This window comes from Schistocerca nitens, chromosome 5 (genome assembly GCF_023898315.1).
Source record: "Schistocerca nitens isolate TAMUIC-IGC-003100 chromosome 5, iqSchNite1.1, whole genome shotgun sequence".
NCBI lineage: Eukaryota > Metazoa > Arthropoda > Insecta > Orthoptera > Acrididae > Schistocerca > Schistocerca nitens.
In genome coordinates, this window is record NC_064618.1 from 691,408,563 (window position 1) to 691,422,438 (window position 13,876).

The window sequence follows — 13,876 nt, forward strand, 5'->3', positions numbered from 1 at the left end:
TGTATTTCTTTTTGCCTGTTTCATTTGCTGCAGTTTTATATTTTCTCCTTTCATCAATTAAATTCAATATAGCTTCTGTTACCCAAGGATTTCTACTAGCCCTCGTCTTTTTACCTACTTGATCGTCTGCTGCCTTCACTACTTCATCCCTCAGAGCTAACCATTCTTCTTCTACTGTATTTCTTTCCCCCATTCCTGTCAATTGTTCCCTTATGCTAACCTGAAACACTCTACAACCTCTGGTTCTTTCAGTTTATCCAGGTCCCATCTCCTTAAATTAGCACCTTTTTGCAGTTTCTTCAGTTTTAATCTACAGTTCATAACCAATAGATTGTGGTCAGAGTCCACATCTGCCCCTGGAAATGTCTTACAATTTAAAACCTGGTTCCTAGATCTCTGTCTCACCATTGTATAATCTGTATGAAACCTTCCAGTATTTCCAGGCCTCTTACATGTATACAACCTTCTTTCATGATTCATAAAGCAAGTGTTAGATATGATTAAGTTATAGTCTGTGCAAAATTCTACCAGGTGGCTTCCTCTTTCATTCCTTACCCCCATTCCATATTCACCTACTACGTTTCTTTCTCTCCCTTTCCATACTCTCGAATTCCAGTCACCCATGACTATTAAATTTTCGTCACCCTTCACTATCTGAATAATTTCTTTTATCTCATCATACATTTCATCAATCTCTTCACCATTTGCGGAGCTAGTTGACGTATAAACTTGTACTACTGTGGTAGGTGTAGGTGTGGGCTTCATGTATATCCTGCCCAAAATAATGGGTTCACTATGCTGTGTGTAGTAGCTTAACCGCACTCCAATTTTTTATTCATCATTAAACCTACTCCTGCATTACCCATATTTGATTTTGTATTTAAAGCCCTGTATTCACCTGACCAAAAGTCTTGTTCCTCCTGCCACCGAACTTCACTAATTCCCAATATATCTAACTTTAACCTATCCACTTCCCTGTTTAAATTTTCTAACCTACCTGCCCAATTAAGCGATCGGACATTCCACACACTGATCCATAGAACGCCAGTTTTCTTTCTCCTGATAACGACATCCTCCTGAGTAGTCTCCGCCCGGAGATCCGAATGGGGGACTATTTTACCTCCGGAATATTTTACCCTAGAGGATGCCCTCATCATTTAACCATACAGTAAAGCCGCATGCCTTCAGGAAAAATTACAGTTGTAGTTTCCCTAGATTTCAGCTGTTCGCAGTACCAGCAAAGCAAGGCAGTTTTGGTTAATGTTACAAGGCCAGATCAGTCAATCATCCAGACTGTTGCCCCTGCAACTACTGAAAAGGCTGCTGCCCCTCTTTAGGAACAACAAGTTTGTCTGGCCTCTCAACAGATACCCCTCAGTTGTGGTTGCACTATCTGCATCACTGAGGCACGGAAGCCTCCCCACCAACGGCAAGGTCCATGGTCCATGGAGGGGGGGAATCCTTATCAATTTTAAAAAGGCTACTGAAAACTTTACTTCACAGCAAAATAATAAATAATTAACATAAAGTTTTATCTGTGATACGTAGGAGTAATTTTCAGTTTCTGAAAATTAGGACTCACAGAAGATTTGAAGACCATTACCCTAACTTACATATCACAAATCATGATAAGGATAATATTACAGATTAGGGCACACAACTAATGAAATATTGTGGATCAAAGTGAAGAGCGAGCAGCTGCAATCGTAAATCACAAGTGAGTGTTCAGTTTGCTGAGAGAAGTTCGAGATAATAGAGATTAAACAAAAAATGCTGGTTTCACATATTCATCCATACACTACAGTAGTTAGTAGCCTATAATATAAAAGTAAACAGTGTGTGTGTGTTGATACATTGTGGACACGGGACAGTGGCTGGTAAATCATTTAACAAATAAAATCACCGAAAAATTTGTTGTCAAGTCTTCAAAGGCAGACTTTAAATATGAATTCACAACATCCAGATATTGTTGGCCCCAGTATGCCAAAATCAACATGTTTGAATTTCTATACATGAGGTGCACATGGGGCCTGAAGATAGCATGCTGGATTGCCTAAACTGTTGTGAAAATAAAATCAAATAAATTCTAAAATCAGACAGCTGTTGGGACATTTTCCTTGCTAAACAAACGAAGTGTGTCTATCCTGAATAAAACTGTGGTATCACCAAGTCCCACCCAGCTTTTTCAACAGAACCTTGTATAAAAAAGTATTAAATACTGCCCTGATTTCCTTGCATTTATGATGAAATGAGTTATCACATACCTAAAACAACATTACAAATGAATTTGATTCAATACTGTCCTAGTATCATATTTGTGAACAACTGAATTATATGCTGCTTTGTGTATCACAGAGAAAAAAAATTCACAGACTTCAGTGCCAAAAAAGTTTAAAACGTAAAATTTATAATCAACTAAATGAGAATATAGCCACATCAAATTTTTGCCTCATCTACAAAATTATGTTTATAGATACATACTACATTCATGTGGGCAGAATTTCTTTTTTACCTGGTTTTGAGCTAATCTTATAAGCCATGAGCCAATGAGATGTGCAACAATCCATGGAGAAACAAGTGCCATGAATGACAACCAGATTTCCCACTCAAAATCTGTTACATCCTTCTCAGTACTGACAATATTCCACCCTGGCTCAAAGTATATGTCTGCTGACTTCTTCCTAATGACTGTAAAAGTTTAACATTAGATGCAACACAAAATGCAATTCACAACAAAAATAATAAAATTTTACATCTTACAGTCAGACATTGATGTGCGATAGTCAAATTGAATACTTGTAGATATTGGTTTAAATGAAGAATTTGTTGTTTTTTCTGGAACTGTTTTTCCACTATTTCTGGTTCTTTGTAAATAAAATATACAATCCTACTCCATACTTAATTTCCTTCTATTTTCAAGTTAGTAAACATGTTGAGCCACATTCAATAAACAGCTGTATATGTGACAGTCTCTCTCTCTCTCTCTCTCTCTCTCTCTCTCTCTCTCACACACACACACACACACACACACACACAATCGTAGCCGTTCAAAATTTTAAAACATGATTTTGGCTTGAAGTGCAATAACAGACCATCACAAAATGTAGGGTTGCTGACAAACTGATCTGTAGCATAGACCAAAAATTGAATTCGCTTCATACTTCATCCTTTTCTGAACAGAGTGAATACACATCCCACCTACAGATTAACTTAACTGAGCCCACAGGGACAGCAATGTCCAAATTCAGTATGTTTTTGCTCTCTGTTAGCTTTACTAGCTACTTGAAGCTCTACGGGTCATTGTATGACACATCAACACATGCATATTCACAGTATTTTTATGGTGATACCACAGACATTTTGTATAATGGCATTTTCATGTTTTCTGGCATTCTACTCTGGTTTCCACAAAATATATGGTGAGTGAAGACATTCCCTGCCTTGTCACATTATTTGGTAGATACATACACTGTTTGGTACACACACTCAGTGATAAATTACTCTAATAACAGTCTGCATTATACAACCAGTGAGTTTAAAGAAACTCACTTTTGGGTTATAGTCTGTTTTTGGAACATTTCTGTGTTGTATGCGTTTTTGTGATTATTTCCTTTCTTCTGGTGAGAACATGTTCTGAAACAACCAAGTTCTATAGGTGTGCTGCAGCATCACATTTGAAGACAAGAACTTAAAATTACACTGGTTGGAAATTTATAATTTATTTTTTACGTCAAACAACCAGCAAACAAGCCTAGCTTTCCTGAATTTCTTCTCCCTGTTTTGTTTTAGAAATGATGGGAATGACAAGAAGAAGAGATGCTGAGGTATCTGCTTTCACTTCCCAATAATGAGGATGGGTCCGCTGACGAATGTGATGAAGTGGAATAAAAAAAAAAAAAACTTTGTAGACTTGCTGACTCGAGAGGCAGGAAAAGCAACAGCAATATATTATTCATGAACATTTTACCAGAATTACACACTTGGAGGAAGCAATGCCTCCAGGAATTCAGGAGGACAAAGATGATGCAACTGAGTAATCAAAGAGGAAAACCACAGTATAAGTACAAGTGTAATGATCTTATACAGGTATATTAATGTGCAGTCTCTGAAGAACAAACTTAATGAACTTCAGTCTTGGCTGGAAAACTTAAACTGCATTACGATTTCAATAAATGAACACTGGCTTAACAATGAGGAACTAAAATTAAGTGTACCATTTGGATATGAATTGGCAACCAGCTACAGTACAAGTATTAAACATGGTGGTGTATCTGTATATGTTAAAAATAGTGTGAACGTAATCTATGAAATCATAGATGTAAGTAGACTGCATAAAATCAAAATTTGAAGCTGCAGCCATAATGTTGCCAAAACAGGAAATTATAATAGCTTCAGTATAACCCCCCCCCCCCCAAAAAAAAAAAAAAAAAACACACACACACACACACACACACACACACACACAAAATGGAGATCCGTCTGTGGAGCTTCTGGAGAAACTGATACTCTTGTTAATCAAACACAAAGATTACAGAATACTAATATTTGGTGATATCAATACAGACATTAGTCTTAAGAACAGAAATTTGATCATTTTCTAAACACATTAAGATCCCTTAACTTGCATAAATGACAAACCCACAAAACAGGGAGCATGTCTTGATAGCATATGTAATTTTCATCTAACCGAAACACAATTCGACACAATCAAGCTAGGCATTTCATATCATGAGAGAGACTCTGGCTCACAGAAACTCTGGACAGTAAAACAACTAAAACTTCCACAGATTGTACAAAAAATATAGGACCAATTAAAGAATCAAAGCTGAACAAGTTGGTAAGTAAATTGAATTTAATAAAATGGGATAAAATAATAACCACTGCAGGTGCAAATGAATCTACCAATAAATTTCTAGAAATGTTAACAAAATTTTGAAAGCATGTTGTTCTAAAAGCTGCAAGAAAATATCAAAGCAAAATTGTTACACCAAACCACAAAATCTAAAAAGATGGTACACCCAACATCTAAGTAGAATGAGGATCATAATACTACTCTATCATGATAGGTCCAAGCACAATAATGCTGACAAGGAAATGTACACGAAAGTGAGAAAGTTACACAGGCCTGAAATCAAGGCAGCTAATTGCAAAGCAAATGATACATATATACTGAACTCAGTGAATAAATGCAAAACTGCATGGGAAATTATTGCAAAAGAAATAAACTGTGATGATAAAGTATACCAGACACCAAATCTACCTGATATTTTAAATGCACATTTCGTCAGTCGTCTGTCAGACAACAGCAGCATAATGGAGGATGTGAGTAAGGCAGAGGCACTGCTGTCAGAAATGAACAGTAAGCAGACAGACAGCTTTCACTGGACTCATTTAACAGAGAAGATGGTCAATGAATTAATAACTAAGCTCAGTAATTCTACAACACAGGATTACTATGGTCTCTCAAATTATGTTATTCAATATACAAGAAATCAAATTGTAAAGCCACTGACTAAAATAATCCACAAAATTTTAAATCAAGGTAATTATCCAGAATGTTAAAAAATATCTGTAGTTAAACCAGTACATAATAAAGGAGATACAGCATCTCCAGTTAACTATCAACCAATATCACTTACACCCATAATATCAAACATAATAGAATACGGCAGGCATAAACAGATGAGTCAATATTTTGAACATAACGATATACTTACCTCCTCACGGTATGGTTTCAGATCCAGTCTTTCCACAGTCAAAACACTTCAGAATGTGGTAGCAAAAATATACAATTCTTTTGAAAATAAAGATATTATCCGTGCAACACTGTTGGACCTCAGGAAAGCTTCTGATATGGTCTCCCACAATATTTTCATAAAAATGCTCTACCACTTTGGAGTGAGACAGAATGCTCTATGCCTAATGCAGCCTTACTTGAGCAATAGAAAACAGTTAAGGTGTCACCCAGTTGTAAATGATCTGGTCTTGGGCCTTTCCTTTTCATTACTTATATAAATGATTTACCTGCAGCTGTATCATGTGATGCAGTGCTATATGTTGACGACACAACACTCATCACGTGATACCAACCTTGAAAATGAGCAACAGAGCATGGCAGTGGAAATTGAGAGGTGCACTACTTGTTTTGAGGCAAATTTACTGCAGAAGAATGATAGTAAAACTGAAGCTATTGTATTAAATCTGAATGCTCCCAGTCATGACAACCAAACAGTAAAATTTTTAGGATTGCATATAGGCCTAGATCAAAAGCTCAGCTGGGATACCCACACACGGAAGTTATGTGGTAATTTTAACATGTCATATATCTGCTATACAAGTTGAGGAGCAGTGTCAGTAAAGAACTTCTGTCATATGCATATTTTGCATTCTTCCATTCGCACCTGAGTTGTGGAATACTATTATGGGGCAATTCCGTAGGCTCAAAATTAGTGTTTAAATTGCAGAAGAAAGTTATAAGGTGCATAGCAGGACTTAGCCCATATGAAACATGTTGAGATTAGTTTAAGAAACTAAATATAATGACAGTGCCTGGCCTAAATATTTACAACTGCCTTGTCTGCATTATAGAGAATCCAAGCAAATTTGACGTAACGGGAACAGTTCATGACCATAACATAAGAAATGGACATACAATTAATATGCCATATGCTAGGCTTGCAAAGACACTTAACAGTTACATGTATCTTGGTCCTCTCAACTTCAACAAATTACCTGAAAATGCCTACACAGTGCCAGAAAATAAATTTAAAACTCGTCTTTTTTATTACTGTTTCATGTACTTACTGTTAATTATGCGTTCGATTATTTATTTGTCATTCACTGAACTACATAGTTCATTTATCTTGTAATTAATGTGTTAGGAAACTTCTTGTTTTATTGACATTTGTACAATATGTATTGTATCCATCTTGGGTTATAATATTGTAGTTAATAAAATTTGTCATGTCGAAGTTTATATTATTATTAGGGTCATTCCATGTCAAGTCACCCAGGCCTTGACACCAACCATGTCAGATTTTGATGAAACTTGGTACAATTACTTCTTTTATCATCCTGAAAGCACTTGTAAAATTTTTTTGCTCTATCTCTTGTAGTTTTTTTTATAAATTTTTAAAGTTTTTAGATTTGGCGTTGTTTCAGCAGTCGGAAATTGTAACTTAACGTGTCCTCACAACTAAAAAAAATTGTATATTAAAGAATACTCAAGATATCAGTATGAAATTTTGGAATAAGTTTGTGTATTATATCTAAATGTTAAAAAAATTACCATAAAGATATATTAAAATCTTCCAAATGAAAAAAATTTACAAGTTTTTTATTTATTTTTTTAGCTAACGGATGTTTAGTTTTACAAAAACTGCAATATCTAGAGTCTCAGACCTGATAGAAAGCTCAAATTTGTTTTAAAATACTCTTAATTGTATAGGCTATTAGATAAAAGAAAAATTATGTTGGCTTTTTAACCTTTTTAATAGTTATCTAATTTTTAAAATAATATTAATTATATTTTAAAAACAAAAAATACCAAGTGACTTAGACAACGAAAATAAGTTTTTGTCTTCTTGGAGTAGCAATGTACACTTGGATTTTGTTTTGTTACTCCTGTGTTTTGAAGTAAAAAATTATTACAGTGTTAAATAGTGCTTGGATAGTATTTTATTAAGTTTATTCAAACTCTCAGTAAGTACTGTTACTTAGTTTACAGAGATTCTTTTCCAATATCCTATAAAAGTAACCAGAACAGTAATCAGACCAAAAGTGAAATCAGTATGTCAGATATTCAAACCTGTAGTGTAGGGTTATTTAAAAAATCTGACTGTTTCCAAACAACCTACACACCTTCAAAAAAGTTACAACCGGTATCAGAATTGAGTGAGGAAGAAAAAGATTTGATCCACTTACAATCTGGAATTAATCTGTGTGAATTTAAGAATATATGTTCACACCACAGCTACTACTTTTTAAATGTTTTTGAAAAGTATCAAACAACATGTGTAGACCCACTACAAAAACACAAAAAGCCCATCAAAAAATCGTTGAGAAGTGTAGGCTTGGATCTTTCTAAACAATTAATGACAAAAAATATTAGCATAAAACCCGGACAAAAGCTTTGCTCAACATGTCGTAACTTTTGTGAGGAAAAATTAAGAGTTGAAGTCAATGAAAGTGAAACAGATGATGAAGTCATGGTTGAATTAGAATCATTGGAATCCAGAAATGAATCCCTCATACAAACAAACATTGCTCTTGATTATTTAGGTTTAACACCGATAAAGCTTCATGGCTTGTCAGAACAAAGTAAAGGGTCTTATTTTAAAAGGAAGGTTAGCAGTATTGAAAAGACTGCAAAAAAGGCGGTTTCAAAAGCATTAAAATATGATGCACCAAGTTCTGATGATGACGAAGAAGATAAAAGTGTGGTTGAGAAAGCAAAGGATTTTGATGTAATGATTTCTCTTATGAAAGAGAAGATTTCATCTGTTGGGAGGTCTAGAAAAATCCAGATTCTGACCTTGGCTCCAGATTCTTGGAGTCGAAATAAAGTGATGAAAGAATTTAATGTAAGTGAGTACATGGTGCGACAAGCTAGAAAGCTAAAATCTGAAAAGGGTATTTTGGAAACTCCTGGTCCAAAAAAAGGTAAAACTCTTTCTGAAAATACAGTAAGACTTGTAACAGATTTTTATGAAAAGGATGAAAGTTCCAGAGTGCTACCTGGAACAAAAGACAAAGTAAGTGTTCAAGAAAAATGTGTACATGCAAAAAAAGACTCATTTTGTGTAACTTGAGAGAACTCTATTATTATTTCAAATAGGAGAATCCCGAGGTAGAAGTAGGATTTTCAAAATTTTGTTTCTTGAGACCTAAATAGTGTATCCTTGCTGGTGCTGCAGGCACACACACTGTATGTGTATGCAGTATCCACCAGAAGGTTAAACTATTACTAGATGCTGTGAAAATTTAAGAATCTTATAAAGACCTAATTAAGATGCTTGTGTGCAACACAGAAAACCAAAACTGCATGCTACATCATTGCAACAGCTGTCCTGCAAATACTGCACTAACAGAGTGCTTAACTGAAAAACTAAGTGAATATTATGATTTAGAAGAAGAAATTGTAATCAGTCAGTGGGTTAACACAGACAGGGCAGAAATGATCGAACAGTCTATCAGTGTTGAAGACTACATTTCTTTATTGGTTAGGTCATTGGAAAAGCTCACCCCGAACTCTTTTATAGCAAAATCCCAATCAGCAGCCTTTAAAAGATTGAAAGAAGATCCACCACCCAAAACAGCAATTATTGTGATGGATTTCAGTGAAAATTATTCCTTTGTTATACAAGATGAGATCCAAAGTTACCACTGGAATAGAGGTGGTTGTACTCTACACCCAGTTGATGTTTTTATAAGAAATGAGGAAAACAATGTTTTTGTTTCCAACCACTGTTTTATTAGTGATGACGAAGAATATGACACTGGTTTTGTTAACTTTGTACAAAAAGAAATTACAGAGTGGCTGTCATTACATCATACTGACATTGACTCAGTTCACTACTTTACAGATGGTTGTGCTGGGCAGTACAAAAATAGAAACAGTTTTAAAAATTTGACTGAACATTTGAGAGACTAATTTGAAGGCCCAACACTTTTTTGCAACAAGTCATGGGAAGTCAATTTGTGATGGCCTAGGAGGAGCTATTAAAAGAATTTTAAGGAAAGCCAGTCTACAGCTTTCAGACAAAGAACAAATAATGACAGCAATCGATGTGTATAAGTTTTGTGAAAAAAAATATTGAAAACATTCATTTTCACTTTACTGACAAAAAAGAAGCTGATTTGCTACGGTTAAAACTAGAAAAACGTTTTTCAGCAACCCGAACCATTCCTGGAACAAGAATGTTTTCATAACTTCAAACCACTTCCAACAAACAACCTTGAAATTAGAAGGACTACAGATAGTGTAAAACCCTCCTTAGTCTTTTCTTTCCATTCTTCTTCTGATTGGGTTCGTGATGAACCATCCATAAATAGCTATGTGGCTGCAAATTATGATGGTAACTGGTACTTTGGACTGGTAAAAACAATATTCAATGATGAAGAAGATGCAGAAATTCTATTTCTACATCCTTCAGGACCTGCTGCATCATTTTATTGGCCTGAAAGAGAAGATTCCTGCATAGTGCCTTTGGAACACATAGTCTGTGTAGTAGACGCACCTCAATCAAGCGGCACTGGGAGAATGTATTACTTCAAAAAAGACTGTATCAAAAGAACTGAAAGCTCTTGGATGAAGTGGAAAAACAGTTTGAATCAGCATTAATGTTTATTAAAAAGACAAAATTACTCAAAAAATTCAATGTTTCAAGCAATCAGTTGGGTTATACACAAGTGTCGTAAGTATCTTTGTACATAATTCTAATGTAATCTACTATAATTAATAAACATGTTAAAAAGCCATCATTATTTTTGTTTTATCAAGTAGCCTATATGTTTAAGAGTAAATTAAAACAAATTTGAGCATTCTATCAGGTCTGAGACTCTACATATTGCAATTCTTATAAAACAAAACCCGTTTAAAAAAAGAAAAAGAAAAAAATACATATATATTTTTTTTCATAGAAAATATTAATATATTTTAATAGCATCATTTTTATCTTCAAATATGTATAATAAATAAACTTGCTGCAAAAATTCATGATGTTATCTAAAAGAGTTTTTAAGATAAGCAAATTTAAAGTTTTGAATACAAATTAAATTGACCATTTCCGAAGGGTCAGAAAACGCAAAACATAAAAACTTTAAAAATTTATAAAAAAACTGTAAGAGATACAGCAAAAAAAAATTGCAGGTGTTGTCAGGATGGTATTAGAACCATTTGAGCCAAATTTCATGAAAATCTCAGGAGGTGGGTGTAAAATTTATTTTTTATTGGGTGATTTGATATGGAATGACCATTAATGTATTAATACTGACGACACCAACTGCATGTAAATATGCTCAAAGGTGGAACAAAACATTTGTATTTGTAAATAACACAATATACTTTGGTATGCTTTTGACCAAAAGGCTAATGAATTTCCTCTGATCCGTGAAGAAAAAAAATTATTTCCTTTGTTTTTTAATGATTCTATTACCAAAATCTTGAGTGGTCAAATAATCTCTGTGCACACCAGAAAAAGAAAGATGCAATCAAGATCAGATCTTCAAAACTGATCGTAATTGGGCACAGACTACTTTACATGAATTAAAGAATATCTATGGCTGTCCTAATCTAGATGGGAGTAAATATACTTTAGCTGACACACAACTGGTCCGGTCATGCCCTTCCAGGTGTTAATGCTTTATCGTGACTAACCATATTCAGGAAACTTACTGGGAATTTGAATTGTAGCGATAAAACAAAGGTTCCACTTTGACAGTTTCCACAAGCCTAGAGCCATAATTAATTAGGTCAATGCTCGTCTGAAGCAAGAACACAGCTTTTCGAGTGTTACAGCTGCTGGTAAGAACATGGTAAGCCACAATGGCCATTCATCTGTAGAGCAGTATATAATTTGAAGGTGGTAACAACTAGCAATAAGTAAAACTTACCCCAAGACATGTGGTGTTTCACATTTGGAATGTTAAACAGGAAAAATCACAAACAGAACTATTCCAATTAAACATATCTACAACAAGTGTTTTGGTGTGCAAACTGGTTACATATAATTTATAAAATGTTAAAAGAATTGGTTGTCAGTAAATTAGTGGACTGCATTTTTTCAGTGAACTATTGTACCAGTATTACATTATTTTTATTCAGATATCCTCAATGAACACAGTTCATGCAGTCACTCCACAAATGTACCAAATTTAACAGAAAACATTAAAAACTTACTAACATAAAACAGTGTAAATCATATAAAAATACTATACTTTACATGAAATACCTAATGGTAAAATACAGTTTGCCTCCACAAAAATAAGCGATCGAAGACTCAACTTATCAAGAAAGAAGACACTCCCACACTCTGGTTTTTATGGCAGATTTAATAGTAACAGATTATCGAGTTAGAGGCCATGGAAATTGGCATGTAAATAGTCTTACGACAGGCTAATAATCTGAAGTTACTATAATATTATTGGCCAGTTCAATACAACAACATTAGCACAACAAACATGCACAAACGAAAGGTATCTGCACAGGGAATGATGTTTTACGGTGACTGAGGTTCTTGTTATTAAAAGCTTGGAGCAGATTAAAAACTTGAAAAGATAAAACTACAGCGTAAAGCTTCCATCAGCAACGTAAATTTATTTGAGAGCGAGAGCGAGACAGAGAGAGAGTCATAAAAACATTTAAAAAAATGTTCAAATGTGTGTGAAATCTTATAGGACTCAACTGCAAAGGTCATCGGTCCCTAAAAAAAAAAAATAAAAAAAAAAAAAAAAAAAAAAAAAAATCGCAGACGGCAAAAACGTACTACTCGGAAGAATGCACCGATGGCTCGCTGTGGTATTCAGTGGATCCCTTTTGGTTTCTACACATACTGGATAAAATATTTCAGTCGACCCGGTTACTCAACAAATTCCAATACTAAGTACAAATGTGCATTGTCTTTATATATTATGTACTGCGTTAACTTAAAAATGTAAACGTCATTTCACACGTATGAGACCATAACAAGTGCCGGGGACTACAAATGATTATCACTTACATTCTCTTTTTAGTAACACACTATAAACCGCCGTCAAAATACCTGACAGCCACACCACCGCATAGGTTAATATTTCTACTTTGTTTAGGTCTGCACACATTGCAGCATATAGTTGTTACTTCACGTCCCACACTAACTCAAACCTCGTCAACAAACATTTAAAACGACACTCTCTGTAACACTCCCCCCACCACTCATGTCACAATTTTTGCCAACTTACTGAGACATTCATTACAGACATTCAACAGCATTTCTGCCAACTTGTTAACATGAACGGCAATACAAAAACGTAAATGGTCCAGTCAACTTGCTGGAGTTGGAAGCTTTCGTTGAAGTTTTCTATGCGTTTGCGAATTAAATTTGGGCTTTGTAATGTACCAGCAGTGTTACTGCATTTCCAAAAGAAAACATCAGCTTTGAGCCGCACTTTATTATGAAGTACTATCACAGTCTAACATAACAGTCGCGACACTTAGCCTCAATTTCGTTGCCTACCGCGCCAGCAGCGCCCCAAGCGACCAGTAACTTAAAATGCGAGTTCGGTGCGATCATAAAAGCGAATAGTGGTTGTTTATTTTGATTTCCACAATGATTTTTACAAGCGGGAGCGTTTGTAGCGCAATAAATTGCAGCAACTAGAGAAAGAAGACACCACAGCTTTCTTTTTTTTAGGTTTCCTAAGGATCCTGAGAGGTATATACCATCATATTACCAAACTGTATCGTTGGAATTCACTTGCAAACTGCATGTATATTAATGATTAATGTTTCGTTTTAGGAGCAGAAAATGGCTAGTTAATAGCAGACGAGAAACCTTATGAAAAAAGACCCAGTTTACCTGTATAATAATATTAAGTTTTGTTCGCTACATTTCGAAGAAAACCAGTTCATGAACGCAGACAATAATAAACTCGTGTGGAATGCAATACCCACACTGTTTGACATCCCAAATAAGCCACCTCAACTGACGATGAACAGAAAACTGCCACAAAGATTCGATGATCCATCTAACGCTGTGAAACAGTCCTATGACACAGAAGCAACCAGTTCAACTCTCCATGTATCAGTGCCAGATTCGTGTGAATCGTCAATACAGACCTGCTTTGACGATGAAGTGGTTAGATTAAGTGCAGTCTTACAAAATCGTAATGTTTGTTA

General features: G+C 34.9%; 1 protein-coding gene across 2 annotated transcripts in view; it reads right to left on the reverse strand.

Annotated features, from left to right (window-relative positions):
• Positions 1 to 13,202, reverse strand: part of LOC126259765 (protein-cysteine N-palmitoyltransferase Rasp) — a 167,608-nt gene extending 154,406 nt beyond the window's left edge. Inside the window, exons 1-2 of one of the 2 annotated variants that reach the window (XM_049956767.1) lie at positions 13,098 to 13,202; positions 2,513 to 2,688 (exon numbers count right to left, since the gene is read on the reverse strand). In XM_049956767.1, the coding sequence (XP_049812724.1) occupies positions 2,513 to 2,584 (72 nt within the window). In that variant the 5' untranslated portion in view covers positions 2,585 to 2,688; positions 13,098 to 13,202. Of the gene's footprint in view, positions 1 to 2,512; positions 2,689 to 12,719; positions 13,055 to 13,097 lie in introns of those variants that run through there. The other variant, XM_049956766.1, reaches the window with a different exon arrangement.
• Positions 13,203 to 13,876: the final 674 nt, after the last annotated feature.